The sequence below is a fragment of the Dermacentor variabilis genome, chromosome 9, assembly GCF_050947875.1.
Source record: "Dermacentor variabilis isolate Ectoservices chromosome 9, ASM5094787v1, whole genome shotgun sequence".
Classification (NCBI taxonomy): Eukaryota; Metazoa; Arthropoda; class Arachnida; order Ixodida; family Ixodidae; genus Dermacentor; species Dermacentor variabilis.
In genome coordinates this window covers 83,896,778-83,914,425 of record NC_134576.1, presented here as the reverse complement: position 1 = coordinate 83,914,425, position 17,648 = coordinate 83,896,778, and the positions used below count along the sequence as shown (strand labels likewise).

General features: G+C 46.0%; 1 protein-coding gene across 1 annotated transcript in view; it reads right to left on the bottom strand.

Moving 5' to 3' along the window:
• LOC142558421 (calcium-activated chloride channel regulator 1-like) overlaps nucleotides 1–17,648 on the bottom strand; it is an 81,899-nt gene that overhangs the window by 40,434 nt on the left and 23,817 nt on the right. The window contains exons 4-6 of the mRNA XM_075670556.1: nucleotides 10,593–10,895; nucleotides 8,351–8,569; nucleotides 2,526–2,793 (exon numbers count right to left, since the gene is read on the bottom strand). Coding sequence (XP_075526671.1) covers nucleotides 2,526–2,793; nucleotides 8,351–8,569; nucleotides 10,593–10,895 — 790 coding nt within the window. The remainder of the gene's footprint in view (nucleotides 1–2,525; nucleotides 2,794–8,350; nucleotides 8,570–10,592; nucleotides 10,896–17,648) is intronic.

The window sequence follows — 17,648 nt, the reverse complement described above, 5'->3', positions numbered from 1 at the left end:
ACGGTCGTGAACGCTGCATTCTTAATGGCCAAAAGTGGGCAGTCTGACGAAAGTTTCCGGGGCCTGCGAAGTAACCGTCGATGGAACGGACTAGAAGGGTTAAAAACCGCTGTTTTCCTGCTTTCTGAAAAATTTGCTGAAATGCAGGCGCGTAGCTACTGGCAGACGTCTATGGTTAGTCATGCTTCTTTTGGCGTTATCGCGGTTGTGATAGGTGGAAATGTTTCAGAGATTAAGCATAGCGCAAGAAAAGTCAAGCGATCTTATCACGCAAGGTAGTAGGTTTGCGTTGTCTTGAAGCCAAGTGTTACTCCTTTAATTTTCTCGCATGTTAGCAGCAGCCTTCTCAGCAGCTTTCTTTACCGGAAAAATGTGGTTCAGTGCAATTTGAATTATTTTTTGCAAAACCGCGGTAAATAAATTGCGCCTGTGCTCTCTTCATATCTTATACTCTGCGGCAACCTACCGTTGAAAAATTAAACATCTAGATTAGATGTGACAAAGTAAATAACCGAAAATTAGCAGGACTGCGGCAACTCAGAAACAACAAAAAAACGTTACGTTAGCCATGTGAATACCACGTCAAAGAAATTATTTTTCATTTCTCTATGCTAGTCTCGTATGCCAACTTTTGATGATAACTGCTGCACCGAATTTGGCGATTACCAGCCGTGGTTGCTCAGTGGCTATGGTGTTCGGCTGCTGAGCACGAGAACGCGGGATCGAAGCCCGGCCAGGGCGGCCGCTTTTCGATGGGGGACAAATGCGAAAAACACCCGTGTACTTAGATTTAGGTGCACGTTAAAGAACCTCAGGTGGTCAAAATTTCCGGAGTCCTCCACCACGGCGTGCCTCGTAATCAGAAAGTGGTTTTGGCACGTAAAACTCCATAATTAAATTTTCATTTTTTTAATTTGGCGATTATAAGCTAAATAACAGAATCAATGACGCTGTACCGCGGAGCAATAAAGGACACGTAACGGTACCATTAGCATCTCCTCGCCACTGGATGTGGGCGTGAAAGATGTGCTTAAACCTAGTGGCCATGATGTGACATTCACGAGAGCCGCTGCGGGTGGCGTCCTTCCAGTTTCACTTCCCTATTCGTTTCCTCTGCGCGTTGACTCGTTCTCTGTGGTGAAACACTCGCGTGGATATTGTCTTTCTGTTTTTTTTTCGGGGGGGGGGGGAGGAGTCAGGGCCGGGGGACATCCACATGGCACCCTTCATTGCGATGCGTTTTGCGTTGATGCCAGTTGTTTTTGACATCCATTTATATTGCTGTAATTAAACGCGATGTGCTTAGCAAGTAGTTGTTTGCGAAACACTTAGCAGCAGTTTAAAATGCTGCAACTAAGGTGAGTGTAGCACTGAGCATGTGCTCCGCGGTTTGTGCCACTGTTTAATTAACATCCCTGACGCCGACCTCGATCCCTCGACCTCGATTTCCGCAATTAGGCTGTACGAACGGTGGCATCGCCAGATGGCGCAGAGTGTCTAGAGGGAAGAGGAAGAGACGAGCAGGACTACTCTAAGCCATTTTCTTCTTGTTTCATGTCTAGGAAAACAAGCTTGTGGTACAGAAATTTATCAAAGGCAGAGTAGACAGCAAATATATTTCTGTCGACGAAAGCAGCGCTGCTTGTGGTGGCGCGATACACAATTTATGACTTCGGTGCAACCGCCGGCAGGGACACAAAATAGACCTCGGTGTCTGGAAATTGACGCTAATGCCGGCGCTAATCCATTCGATTCATCTGAATAGCACACAGTTATTGCCAATGGCTTTCCTGCATTCTACATAATGAGGATGCCAAACAGGTGCGAAGAAACTCGGGCAGTGAGACACAGGGGTACCGCGCCGATTTAACTATGGCTAAGCGTGTCCGCCAATGAGACAAGTTCAGGAGCCTCAGCAATTTAGGACTGCAGCAGGCTTGAGCGGTGCAGGACATTCCAGGGCACCATCATGTAAGGGTGGGGGGGGGGGATCATTTCCGCATTCTAGTACTAAAATCTCCAGTGGAAAACAAATGTACCCACCACGAACATGGAGCGAAAAACAGGTGCAGCATAGGTTTAACAACTAACATTTCTATAGCGCGAATAAATGTAGCTGAAACTGAAACGCCATTTCTGTACCCGAGGTCCCATACACCTTTCGCAGCGCGCGCAAAACATTTCACGTACGCCACCGTGGTAGCCTCCGTGATATAACCTACCGGATAGTTCGATTAAGCTGGGCGACATTAGTTCAAATACCACTGCATTGAGCATCCCTGTTAGCAGAAAAAGAAGTTGTCCGATTGGAGGCGCAGATCGAAATTAGTGCTGCGGTAGTAGGAAGGGTGAGCTGTAGCCAATAAATCCTCCTTTCACAATGGAATGCCACGTTGGATCTTGTCGGCGTGATTTTTTGTGTTTCTTTTTTTCGTGCAACAAGCATCATACTATATCAATATATAAAATACGCAGCGCTGTTTGACAAGTTTAACGAGAACAAATAATTTCAGCGATGCTCTTACCAAGACCGCTGTCAAGCAGTGGAAGGCACCAAAGCCCTTGCGTGTTGACCACCACCGCCATAACCTTCGCGCCAATGACAGCTTTATCGCCTTTCGACACAGAGACGTCTATGATTGCTTCATCTGGTGCGCGAACCGATCCCTTTGGTATTTCACATGAAGCCAATACCGGCATACTTGTAGCGTCTCTGACTTCGGACATGACCAGGATGCTGACTTTGACTCGGTCCGCGCTTGAGCTCTTCACTTGAAGCATCCAGGTACCTGCCTTGAAATATAAAATAAATGAAATATAAATACATCAGTTGCACAGTCGCTCGTTCGGTCAGTAACTCAGTGGGTCACTCACTCAGTCATTTAGTTGGTCAGGCAGCCAGTCAGTCGTTCAGTCACATCACCATTACCTAAACCACCCACCGCGGTGGCTTAGCGGATGTGGTGTTGCACTGCTAAACACGAGGTCGCGGGAGGAAATTTCGGCAGCGGTGGCCCCATTTTGATAGGGAGAGAGAGAGGGGGGGGGATGAAATGCAAAACCGCCCAGGTCCGGTGCATTCGGGACACCTTAAAGAAGCTCGGATGGTCAAAGTGAATCCGGAGTAAACCACAACGGCGTGCCTCATAATTAGGTCGTGGTTTCGGCATGAAAAAAACCCCATAATTGTAATCATTACCTAAACCACAACAAAATTGCTTCTTTTGTTCTATTTCTGGCAGCTAAAAACGCTGTAAATTGTGAACAGAGAAAGGAATTATGGAAGGAACCATCCTTGATGACTATCAAACACAATGCGCAGCCTTGCTCGCGTGCGCGTTCTCCAAAGCGCGAACGCACTCACATCCACCCTGCCACGCTCGCTTGAGGACCGCCACGCACTTTCGCGGGCCACGGCCCGCCTGATGACGTCGTATGGGAACCGGAGGTGCTCTCCGACCTGACACGCCGCACCTACTTCGTTTTCAGCAAAGTGATTTCTAAAGAGCGAGTCTGCGTCCCGCAAGTGGTGGGCTTCCAATCGGCGGTGCTTGGCCTCCGTAGCCCGTTCGGCGGCCCTAGGCTTCGTCTACCGCTGCTGGGCCATGCTTATCTCGTCGGCCCGTCGCTTGGCCTCCTCCTGCCTCGCCGCTTTGGTACGCATCGCGCACCTCTGCAGTGCCTTAACGCTCCTTTTCCGCTTGATACTTCTAGAGGGCACATTTTTGTATCCACATGTGAAGGCCTACGCGCAACACGGCAAAACTGGCGCAACCGAGCCCCGTCTACTTGTGGCGCGCAAACCCGCACAGGGCCCAGTGGAGGAACCAAGCATTAGCGATGCGTGAGCGAGCGCGTGAGCGAGAGAGAGCGGGCGTGTGGAGCGAGGAGGGGGCCGAGCCAACAGCGGGCATCTAGCAGGCGCATTGAGGAGCGCGCGCATCGGCGACAAACTTGGTGGCCTTGGACGGCCTCGCGTTTGACGTTGGCTGCTACTAGGTAGAGAAATGCCTCGCGTTTTAGATGTGCATTCTAGTATACAAATGAACCCTGTGGATTCAAAAGAAAAACAGAAGTCGGGGACGGCACAATAGCACAAAATTTTCACCTCACAGGTGCTGAATTTCCGAGAGATGCTCATACTAGAGGAATGGTAGAAAAAAAAACATTAAGACACTACTTACAGATGCACGATAGCTGTAAGGCCATAATCACAACATGAATGAGCACTATTGAAGAATGTTATTTACCGAACTCACAAAACACCACCATCGGATCTAAAGCAAAAAGTGAAGTCTGAAGTCCTAAGAAAAGATTAGAAAGAAAAGATCAGTCTTAAGAAAAGACTAGGAAAGAAAATATTGGCACTCAGTTCCATCACAATTCGTAATCTAGCTTAGCCAACTGCAATATGCAGTTGCACGCGGAGCGGGAAAAAAAGTAGACGCCGCTGTGACTTGTTTCCGCTTCAATAATGGCGATGGTGGAAAAAAGGTTTCAGATGGGCCACAAGCGAAAGGTTGAAAAAAGGCACGTCTAAGTCAAACAAGATCGTACGAAGCCTTTGTGAGCAATTTCGGAATGCACGACAGTAAACAGTTAAAGGTTTTACCAAAAGCACGGTGCATAGTGACGACAACTGTGCGCATACACATCACCATGCTTCTGCTTCTGCTTGACCGAGACCAAATCAAGAAGCAGATTTTAAATGTCAAATATTCTAGCAGTACCACTGCTTTGCGACGGGTTTGTACATTTATTCGATTACTTGAAGCTCATGACATGGTTTGACGTAATTAACAACACCCGTATTCGTCTATTTCAAAGAAAACCTTGGTGCCCTTGCGTTCCTGAATTCCATCATCTCCACCCGATTGTGTTCGTTGCAACCATTGTTTGATCTGTTATGTCACAAACATACACCTGAGAATAGAATTGACGTGCACCTTTCTTTTTGTAGCACGAAGCTACAAAATAAATCCACAGAGGTTTCTCAGAAAGAACGCTTCCGAGTTGTAGCAAATTTTATCCTGGTCGGGGAAGGCGAAGTTTTCTTAAACCGCATAGCTTTGCTTCTGAGAAAACGGCATTGGTTTCCTTTGTACCTTCGTGCTACAATAGGGGTGGATGTCGCTTCTTGTTTCTTTTCATGAACATCTCTCCACTTTGCGGGCCTCCGCAGAACTGATCTCCCAAACACAGACGCCATTCCACAGCTTCCTCTCCTGAGTGCTCTCCTAAAGTTCCAACAACTTGCCGCTGTCTTGAGAGGCCAGTATTACGCATTACCACAACTTGGAATCGCGATCATGCGTCAACGTTCCTATGTCGCTGGTCTGTCCGACTCATTATATCAAAGCAATTTTTTTGCCAATCGCAAAGCGTTTTCGTATGCTGAAACGGCAAAGCGACTTCCAGGAGTGTCAATACAGTGTCAAATGAACTGGCTTTGATAAGCGCCGTACAGCTGTTCACATTTTTGAGACTGAATTGTCTGAACACATGATGGACGTACGCGTTGTTATGATTGGCGTTTAGCACTGCTGTGCCCGGCATCCCTCCCCGACTAACAAGGCTCCGAAGGCGAGCGCGCAGCTATGAAAGTGAAAGTGTAGCCCGCTTGGACTACACTCGATGCGACATAGACTACTACGCGCGGACAAAGGAGCTCACTTGGAGGTGGTCAAAACCCACTGCCCTCCGTGGAAGCAATGAGTACAGCGAAGATCACTCTACCTGAACCTGACAAGCGGACCGTTACGAATGGCCCACTAATTGATAAAAGGGGCCAAAGCCGAGGACTTCCGTGGAAACGACGTCGACATCAAGTTTGCAGTTTGCCACGACGTTGCCTCGTATGGAGCGGGCGAATGTGCAACGTTGGAGGCGGAGTCCGAAAGAAGGGTGCAACGTAATGGGCGGATTCCGCGAACGGTTCGATGATTGTGGGTAGCCGAGAAGGACAGTGAATTTCCGAAATGATGGAAAGGAGAAATAAAAAGCGCTGAAAAGGGGATTTTTAGTGTTTGGCGGCGGGGGGGGGGGGGGGCTGTACATGCTCGTACTGGTGCTCGTACTCGTGCTCGTACGTGTAAACTCTCATCACGTTAATTTGTAAATAAACCCTTTTTCTCATCTATTGGACGTCACGCCGTACCTCTCCATCGCCTGGCACCTGGCACATCACCAGCCACGGCACCTTAATGGCCGCTCGGACCCTGAATCGCAACAGTGTGTACAGTCCACTTTGTCTTTTTAAGGAGGCGGGAGATTCCCAAAGTACAAAGCTGTGCCGCAACGGCATTCAGCAACGCTTCACACTAGCTTGAGTGAACTGGGGCTAAGATGCATACAGAGCTGCCCATCATACTCGCATGCCTTCCAGTCATCGGATGCTGATCAATAAAGTGGTAGAATCTACGTGCTGTAGTTCACTGTGAGGGCGATCAGAACCAGTGGGGCTCAGGGCTCGAAATTGCAACGAAAATGGCGTTGTGCAGCAAATGCTATATCGATAAGACGCAAAATCAGAAACTATGTAGAATGCGGAAGAATTGGCGTTCCATACGCCGAAACCAACAACAGCAATGCGTAAAAGCTCGAACAGTTTTAGGCGGTGGTTAATATTACAAGTGGAGGAGCACCTACGCGAGACTCAGCGGCGGCGTCGCGATAAAGTCAGATTTTCACGTTGCGGTGCATGGTTCCAATCCACGTCGCGGCTGTTTCTTTTGTGTTTTTGCTGCTATTTGTGTCATGTCGAAAGAGACTTTTCGTACTAAGAACTGACAATGGGAAATCAATGCTAGCAACGCTTCCTTACAACTGCCCGGCGGTCGCACCTGTTGGACAACCGGCTCATCCGCATCAGTACGTTTAGTGCGATGTTTTTACCTGTTTCACATGTCAGAACAGCACAATAAACGCACCTAAACCACGTGACCCGATGTCCCCACGGACGTGACTGCCCGGCAGCAGCGAGGCCGCACTTCTTCCTGTAATCTTTCATGTCAGCTGTAAGCGGCGAAAAAGGTTTTCGCCAAGTCTGGTAAACTGGCGCCGACAAAAAAAGCTTTACAGAATCATTGATCAGGTACTGAACCTACATATCCGGCGTGTCTATCGACGATATTACGTCAACGCTAATGAAAGGGCCGACTTGCGATCGTCTGTGCCAGTAATAATAACGACTAGCTGCCAGGTGTTCATCTTTCTTCCGCGAAATATTTCTTGATTCCGAGGTTTAAAAAGGCGTATTCTTGTGCACGTCATGTACGTTCTATTATGAGCCTTCATCTAAAACATATTCAGTCTTTACAACAACTTCTTGCGCACATGCGCACTGAATTCGCAGAACTGAAGCACCGTGAATTTGGTCAAGTGATCGGGTACCTTATAATGTGCCAGCAAAAACTTCGAGGCGACATTTCACCAAAGATGAGTTCTGACAGGCATGCAGAGTTTGTAATTGTTCTGTGTGGCACTTCTAAGAAATTGCTGGCAAAAGTGGGGCGCTACACCTTGCTCGCGGTGACGGGTTTTCGGAAACTTTTAGACAGCACTATAGCAGAAACGTGGTAGAGTACATGTTGATTCGACGAATATAGTTCACATAGTATATTTCCTATACATTGCATAGTACCTACGTGATGTTCTTTTTTCGCGAATAGTAGTAAGTACAACTTTCTTATCCAATGAAAAATAAATCTTTAGATTTCATACATTAATTTCATGTTACATGCAAAATAGTTGCCTGCCACCGATCAATGCGGCCCATGCTATACCCAATTTTCCTTGCCTTTCGTTTTTGGAGATTCTTACTTTGCCCCACGCCTCGCACTATTTCCATTATTTATCACTTTTAAAACATTCATTTCTTCTTTTTATTCTGTCGTGTTTTGTGGCTAATTGTGGACGAATTAATAAAAACGATACCCGAAAATGTAGGTTTTTTTCGTTACAATTAGTAATAATGTGTCAGAAAGTTATGTTTGAATTTTTCAACATGATACCCATAAATTTGGTGCCAGAGTCGAGAGGGGCGCATTAGTTTGACTTTCGTTGGGGAGACAAATTACCTTAAAACGCCTCTGCGAGAGAGCGCCAAACAAGCTTGCAGCCCCATTTTAGACAGACATTAAAACAAATGTATCTGAACATGGGCCAGGACAATGTAACTTTTACTCAGATTATTTTCCTTTTCACACTTGCGGAATTGTCAGAGGTGCCTGCGCCCACGCTACCGCCATGATCGGCAGGCCATGAGGGCCAGCTGGTAAGAAATTAATACAATCGAAACAAACTAATGTCACGATTATCCCAGTCCTGGTTTCTCAGGATGCAGCCTTACCTGTGCAGGGCTGGGTATGGTGAGCATTTTTTTGAGGTCAGTGTTATCTTCAATACAGTTTTGACACTTTTTTCCGGCGGGATCAACAAGCTGCACCGAGAGTGGACAGCTTTGACCGGAGGCGCAGCTCACAGTAACGACTGTGTTGTTTCCAATGTCGCCATCAATAATGAATGTTTTCTCCAGAGTTCCCACGAAGCTTTCGCTTTCTGACATAACCTGCAAAACCAAGTGATGCAAATTCATTGACAGTTCAAAACAACTCAGCAACATCCTGTTTTCATCAACACAATGGAGAAGGCTCTGAATTAAAGTACCCCTACAGAGCATATTGAAAAAAAAATCACAGACAAAGAGACGCGTCTGTGGAAAGGAATAAGTAATATTAGCAAGGGTGCGCAAAAACGATAAATAAACACAGACATAATAAAGATCTTACTCAAGATAAGGAAAAAATACCCATGTAATAAAAATTTTAAGGTAGGCATTATAACCTTTCTTGATTACGCACGTAGGCATATTTTGTTCCAGCAGAAGAAAATGCTTTTAGGACTTCGCCCTGCCGTTGCGTCATTAGCGTCTGTTGTGTTTTATTGTTACGTTTTTATTTATTTTACATGTCATTGCAGGCCCTTTTGGCGACCATTCAAAAGTCGGAACATGATTAAGCCACACAAAATAGAATGGTGAACAAAATATTTTCTCGGGATTGAAAACGGAACCAATATACGATTAGAAAAGGGAAATGCGCGAATGAAAAAGCCCAATTAAACACGAAACAATTGCCCCAAACGAGGAACATATGCTAACACACACAAGCAGATACAGAGACAAAGATATAATTTGCTCTGTAGATTATAACAAATAAATAAGATAGTGTAATGGCAGGAATCAAAGCAAGACTAAACGAGTTTAGATTGGTGAATTGCTCTGTCAAAAGCCCGGTCCCATCTGTTTGGCAGAAAGTGATAGGTTGATTACAGGAATTGAATGGCCAAAGCGAAACCAGCGAACCCTTAAGTGCGACTGTGCGGAACAGCGACGAGGCCTGAACCATAGCGGATCATGTAGAATTCGTAACGTTCTTGCGAAGTCCCGGATTCTATAGGTGCCTGTGATGTCGGGGTTCACAACTATATTCACAATGTGATGGAAACTCAGTCGATAGATTCGTTCGCCTCTTTTCGAATGCAGTACGTCTAATCCTAGCACACCGACAGCGTAGTTACTGGTCAACAGATATTTTTCTTGAAATCTTTGACCTCAAGAATATAAAACGCAGAAAATTCAAGGTGGTGTCTGAGAGTTGTCTTACCCACGGTGTCTTGGCGCTGCACTCGGAATAAGACGGCTCTTAGTCGCGTATCGGAAGTGTCACTTACCAATAGACTTTATCCTCTTCTGCTCGTTATTTTTCGGCTAAAAATACTTCTTTTGCAAGGCTATTAGTCTCTGAACTTTATTTTCAATTCATGCAGCTTACTTCACTTCGGAGTTGTTGTCGCGGCTCTTTGCTTCGCCGGCAGCACTTGACGACTGATCAACACACCAAAAAGCCAGCACTGTTCTTTTGGTGCAGCGCTTTACCAAAGACCAGATGGTGCTTTTCGTTGAAGCAAATTGTTCTATTCTCGCTGTTAGAGACCGCATAAATTATGTAATGTCGAATTGCACCCTTAGTTTGGGTGCCCTATTGCGTAGATAATTACCAAGCAACTATAAGATATTTTGCGATAAGCACACCAGTAATAAACCAGCAAGGCAGCAATTCGTCCGACAACTGCGGAGTTAAACGAGTCTGCTCGTTGTAGCTGCATTATCATCATACGTGGTAGGAGCTTTCACTCAATGCCTGCAATGGAAACAAGCACTGTAGAGGAATTCCGATCAGACGAGCAAGAATATTCCGCGCACTTTGGCCGTTCAAAAGGAAAAGAGGCATCTGAAAGGTTACACTTTATACAAAGCCTCCGTGCCAACCGTAACAATAGCGTTCAATGAGGTCTCATATTTTGCTACGCCGTAAATGAGGAAAGCAAACGATTCGCAAGCAATGAAGTCCTGGTAACTGCTCGCATTTTTTGTAACATTCATTCGCTCACAATTTTATGCACTGCCAACTTTGCAGAGCGCAGTAAGGCATTTTATCCGGGTGAAAATAAATAAGCAATATAGGCTCGAAAACTGTGGCTGCCTCTGGATTATTTTGATGTTTCCTATGGGGTTAACATCCTATACTCACAGTGATCGGTTTGACTGCGTCGCTTCCCACTGAATCTCCGAACGACACTTGGATGGCGATCGTCGAATCGTATCCGGAGAGCTGGAAGCACTTGCTGTCAGCCGACTGGAGGGAGTGCAGTTCTGCAACATCAGCCAGTTTGCCTATCTGGTTTTTCGAGGCGCGATCAGATATTTCCGGAATGGCTTTCAGCGCTCCTTCTCGTGGGCTGAATTTCTCATTATAGAAACCCACGGTCTCGTCGCCGTGAGCCACTGGTACACTGGTGGTACTTTCTCCAATTTCATTGGGAGTGATCAGCCCCTGAAACCAACAGATACCGGCACATTGACCTCGTTTACTGGTTTACAGCGATTTCTGAGTTGATAAGTAGCGTGGTACGTAAGCTACTTATAACATGATTGGAATTTGATAGTGAACAGTGGCGTAGCCAGAACTTTCGTCCGGGGGAGGCTCACGTTGCAGCTCGACCTCCTCGCTGTAGAACTAGTCGAGGGATCAAATACAGTAATAATAACTGCATTGCCGTTGCCAAAAATGCTACAACCGAATTCTTGAACGCTACGCCCTGTCAAGTAAAATATGTATTTTTTCATAAAAGAACATGCTTGCATCTGTCAAGAATTGTGCCCGAAATAGCTGATATTAATGCTTCCATGTTTTTTGTCTGTTCAATAAGTAAAGAAAATATCACACGAACTTTAGAACAATATCAGTTTGAAACCAGCAAAGCAGCGCATGTCACTGATAAGAAAAATGTAAAGGCCATGAAATAAACACGCTGAGGACAACTCCTTTAATGAAACTTCGTCATTGAAGAACCTTGTTTACATCTTTGTACACATACAACGACCACGGAAAGGTCTGAAGGACGCTTTTCAGGGTTACAATTTATCCCGCAGGAGCAGCTTTCATCGGTCGTGAATTGTGAGTAATTGCAATGAAATTATAGTCATAACAGACAGCACATATAAAAAGCAGTTCTGCAAAATATACGAGGGCGAGTGAAATGAAAGTGAGCAAATGCGAATATATGACAAACGGGGTAATTTATGTTGAAAGCAAAGTAGTCTCCATGAGTATTTAGACGTTTGTCCCACTGATTAACGAGTCGCGCGATTCCCGTCTCATGAAACTGCTTGGGTTGCTGCTTCAAAAAGACTGTAACTGACTGTTTTACGCCGCCATCCGACACGAATCTGGTTACCTTGAGCTGTTCTTTCAGAAGCTTCAAATGTTCAGTCGCAAGGCAACAAGTCTGAGCTGTATGACGGATGTTGCAGCTTTTCTCACTTGAACTTTGCCATTCTTGTATTAGCCACATCAGTGACATGCTGACGGGTATTGTCGTAGAGCAACATGACCCCATTGCTCAATTTTCCACGTCGTTTGTTCTTGATTGCGACATGCAGCCTATGCGGCGTTTCAGAGTATTGGAAGCGATCGATAGTCTCTCCAGGTTTAACAAATTCGTTTACTAATGGCTCTTGACTATCGAAATAGAAAAGTCAACACGTTACCGGTGGGAATGACAGCCTTTGCTTTAATTGGCGGTGGTTAAGTCGATTGTTTCCACTGCAAGTTTTGCCGTCGTCTTTCAGGCTGCTAGTAGCGGCACCATGATTCGTCCCCGGTCTCTGTTGCAGACAGGAAGTCATCGCCCTCATTGTGATACCGGATCAGATGAGTCAAGGCAGCGCTGAACCTTCTAGTTCTTCTGGCGGTGGTTCAATATCTTGGGCATCCATTGCACACACAAGAGCCGATAACCGTGATGTTGATGAAATTTGGTGTTACGCGAACCGCGACTGATGTTCACATGCCTTGCCAATTCATCTATGATTAACCTCCGTTCTTGTCTAATCAGCTCATAAGCATTTGAAATAGTGTTGGGTGTGATTGCACGGTGGCTTTGGCCCGGTTTCGAATCGTCCTTGCAACTTTCACGTCCTTCTTTGAACCGTTTGCTCGAACGCTTCACAGTGGCCAATAAGATGCAATGTTCAACGTGCATGACAGCCATACGGGAAACACCTCTGGGAAACATCTTTTGGGAAGCCCCTTCAGCCGTCAGAAACCTCACGACACCACGTTGCTTAACATTGGGAGTTTCCATTATGTCACGCAACCATGTTCAACCCAATGTATGAGAGCATTAAGGAACCTTTATCCTCTCACCTGCGTGTCTCTTTTGTACATTAGTGATGCCTGTGTTCTACATGCATAGCTCGCACAAATTGAACTGAACCATTATTGCACGGGGTGGATAAACTCACGTTCATTTGATTCGCCCGCGTGCATAAGAAATGCGAAGGCACAATAGAATCTACAAATTCGAAGGTACATTTTGATAAAGGATAAAAAGTAGCACTGGAAACAAGGTTTGCTGCATGCGCATACACATAACCTCGCAACAAGATATCTAAATATATGTATAAGTCTCAAATAAATCTACGTATCTAAGAAAAAGTCACTGTATGTAATGCATCAAACAAGGCAAATAAACATGTTGCGCAACCACAGATTCACTGATCACAGCTCCTCCCTGATGCACTCCCCCTGGTGTATCGCGCGTGACAGGAAGCGGTGCGCTTCCTCCCCCTTTTCTCTCTTGAGCGCACAAGACTGAGCCACCATTGTCGGCTCACCCATGCCACCTCCCCCCCCCCCCCTTACGCTTTCACTAGCACATGCAGCATGTGGCGCGCGGTCATGGTGATATCGCCCTTGGACTTCATACGGAACATGAGGGTGACGGCTTCGGCAGGAATGTGCCTGGAGTGTCCGTATAATTGCTATCGCAATAATATATTAAGAGTATCCGGAAACTGAACCGTCCTGTAGCCCATTAACTTCCGCAAAGTAAGACGGAGTAACAAAATCGAACTTTCACTATGCGACAATTTGCTGCCCCGCCACAATATATTTTTTTGCTTTTGCGAGGCGTGGCACGGACTTGAAAAAACGCAAAGGAAAGCATGTTGGCCACATTCGAATGCCTACTTTGGGCACCTAATGTGGCTACCGAAGGAATGTCGAAGAAAACGTGAGACGCTTGGTCCACAGAGAACCGTACGCGTACTTCTCAGTATCGTACACTAGAGAGACAAAATTTCCCGGAGCGGTTGCGCTCAAGCGAACGCGTTGCAATCCTTCGAGTCCCCGCATCCTTCGAGTACCGGCAGGCCCGCTGGGAATCCGTGAGGATCGTCAGTGGTTTGTTTGCGTGTTGGCCTTCGCGGATGGCTAACGCAGTTGGCCAGCTGTTCGGCTTCCATGCTCGTGCAGGGGAGGGTCGATACAGCGGAGGTAACGTGGCATCGGTGGTCGCATACCTCTGCCACTGCGCCCTTGTTGTTCGTCCCATACATGGCGGCGTCCGTAAAACGGGCCATGGAATTGGGCCTGAATGCTTTCCCCATGTACTGGGCCCTTGCTCTCCTCCTGCCGGAGTGTAGGTTAGGGTCCTTGTTGCGCGGTATAGGGGCAACGAGATACCTGTCCTGGACGTGACGAACTGTCCAACAGGTTTCTTGGGTTCGCGTTATAGCTTGGAACCTCAAGGTTTGTAGGACCTGCGGGCCCGTGCGAGTCCACGCAGTGATGGCGGCGAGCGACCATGCATTGTTTATTTTTCTTGTCTGCTAGCCAGAAAGCATCCAAAACTCTGGCAGGCGAAAATACAGTTGGCCAGAGGAAAACGAACACGAATCGTAGTGCGCGCGCGCGGGGGTCGGGGCAACACGAGAAAAACGCATTCACTCTCGTAGGCTCCGGCAGCCGGCGGGAGCGAGAACCAAAAAAAAAAGATATATAAGAGGCTCAACGTGCCCTCGCGAAAAAAAAGTCAAAATAGAAAAATAAATCAGAACATAGTTACGTTTGCTGGCTTTGGTGTCTTGACATGGATGCTTTGACGCTGGTGAAGGAAATGCTGATATTCTTTTCTGTGACATGCCGACAAAAATGGACCACCCCAACGCTTCGTCTCATCGGACCTCGCTGCGTACTTTGTCAACTTGTCGGATAATGTCTTGATTTGGCTTGTCTAGTTGTATCGCCGTATGGTCAGATTTACGAGTTTAGAAAAGTCAATGCAATTTTGGTATCAAATGTTTATAACAACATTAAACGTACAAGGTTCCGAAATTGAAAATCTAAAACACGACTTTGGAAATGTCAGCGTACCTTTCGCATGAAAAGTTTATGAGAACTTTATACCGAAAAAGTTTCAGAACTGAAATCAATGCACTCCGTAGAGTCCGCGGCCTCTGCGAGATACCGCGATGAGCCCGCTTGCCATGAAACGCCCTTGGAACTTTGTGCTCGGATGGTGCTCCTTGCGTTATGTGACTCGGTGCATGTGCGTTGCCGCGGGATCCAGCCCAATTTCTCTATGTTCGCACTGATATGTAAGCGTGAAAAGGTCATTCTAGAGGAAATCCAGAATGATTTCCGCCGCCGGGGGTTGCTTTGGTCGGTGGCGCATGACAGGACGAAAAATGTTCTTGGGGGGAGGGGGCTGAAGCCCCATAAGCCCCCCCCCCCCTGGATACGCCCCTGGTAGTGAACAAGTACTTCAAGCATTTGCTCTTCCATATAATAGTTAGTTAGTTTGGGTTCAGTGGCACAGAGGCAACTAAGGCCATGCTGCGCCCGTCACAAGACAAAGTAAAATGGAGCGTTAGGGCAGGTAAACCTGCATTACATTATAGTTGGTGTAAATAACCAGTTTTTTCTAAAAAGTCGAAGAGGTTAGGAAATGGCACTAGGGGGTCATCTGCTAGTAATAGGGCAGGGTGTAATGGAATGTGCAAATTATACAGGCTGTGTAAAAACCTCCGTCGGAGTGTATCGATGCGTGGGCATGTTATTAAGATGTGCATGACTGTAAGAGCTTCATTACATTTTTCGAAGGTTGGCGGATTTCCTTTTCGGAGAAGAAAATTGTGCGTCAGATGTGTGTGTACAATGCGAAGTCAACACAAGATCACCTCGTAGAATCGTTGCTGGTGACTGCATAATTTCCACTCGCCAATTACAGGTTTAATTAGATGAAGCTTGTTACTTAAACAAGTGTCCCAATCGCGTTGCTATTTTGACGTCAAGGCCTTCCGAATCGCATTGACACTGTCTTAATATGGAAGTGCTGTATTTTGAATGTTTTTGTGCGCTGCCATTGATGCGCATCTATCCGCTGCTTCGTTACCCAATATTCCAACATGGCTTGCTACCCAGCAAAACTTAATTGATCTGCCATATTTGTTCGACGTTAATGCATTCAAAATATCGCCTAACAAGGGTTCACTTTAATATTTCATGTGCAGAGCCTTCAGTACGCTTAATGAATCTGTGTATATGACTGTTGTCAAGTTTCTCAGCAATGATCTTTTGAACTACCGTCCATATTGCGTATACTTCGGCTGTATAGACAGAGGCATGCTGAGGTAATCGAATACTTTTTTCCCAATTTTCTGTTACGGCCCCTACACCCACCTGTTTTTCCGTTTTAGAGCCGTAAGTATAAAATTCTATGTAGTTTATAAACTTGTCTTGAAGAGCGCGGAATTCTTGTATAATGTGTTGTTGTGGTATGTCTCTTTTCTTTAAATGTGTTAGTGTCCAATCACATAACGCTATGAAATCCCACCACGGGGGTAAACGTTCTGGCTCTCTGGCAACCTGGAGGACTTCCCGAGGGATGTCATAATCCCGACAGTATCCCTCGTATTGCAAGATAAGCGGCCTAATCATGTTTAGTTTATTTGTGTAATGTAAGCGTGAGCTGCACTGTGTGACGATGTTGTAGCATATGTGTTGTGGTGAGGATCGGATTCTGAGTATGTAAGAAAAAGTTAGTAGCGCTCTGCGATGCTGTAAAGGAGGCTCATTATATTCAACATGTAAGCTCTGTATAGGTGATGTTCTGTAAGCACCGCATGCCAGTCGTAGTCCTAGGTTATTCACTGGATCAAGTCGTCGGACGTGAGATAGTCTGGCTGAACCATATGTAATGCTACCGTAGTCTAATATGCTACGCACCAAAGTGCGGTAGATGTGTAGCAGGATTTTACGGTCAGAGCCCCACCGTTTCCGGGAGAGGATTTTTAGAATGTTATGTGGATTGTTCGCTTTTATTTTAATACTATTGATGTGTGCGAGGAAGTTTAACTTTTTATCAAACAGAACACCAAGAAACTTGTGTTCTTGTTTCACGGGTAGTGTGGCATCCTGTAGTTTAAGGATGGGATCTGGTTGTAGGCCTCTTTTTTGTGTAAAGACAACACTAATCGTTTTTTCACTTGAGAAGCGAAAGCCGTTTTCAGATGCCCACTGCGTTAGTTTGTGTGATGTAATTTGAATTTGCCGTTCGCAGGTTGCCATGTTCGATGCACGACATGGAATTTGAAGACGCTGGACAGCACCGTTCCTAAACGAACTTGGAATGTTCGATCGGACATGAAATCAGCTAGACATTTAAGCATTCTGCCGCGGATCCCTAAGTCCACTAAATCCCTTAAAATACCGAGCCTCCATGTTGTGTCGTACGCCTTTTCAAGATGAAAGAAAACTGTGAGACAATATTGCTTGTGCAGAAAGGCCGCACGTATCTCGTGTTCTAACCGAACTAGATGATCTGTTGTAGAACAGCCTTTCTTGTACCCACAGTGATGATTATCGAGCAGGTTCTCAGTTTCGAGGACGTATGCCAATCTGATGTTTATAATGGCTTCATAGGACTTGGCAAGACAGCTTGTGAGTGCTATAGGTCTTTAGCTGGTATCTGTTGTAGGATGTTTCCCAGCTTTCAAGAAAGGGATTATAATGGCTTTTTTCCACTCATTTGGCATTTTTCCTGTTTCCCAGATTATGTTAAAAAAGCGGAGCAATGTCTTAACTGCTTTTGAAGATAGGTGTGCGAGCATTGTGTATTGTATTCTGTCCGGACCTGGTGCTGTTTTTTTTTTGCCAGTAGTGAGTACTCTGTTGATTCCGGGAAGTGTTAAGGGGGCAATATATGCTTTCTCGGAACTTCCTGCTGTCGGAAGCTTTTGT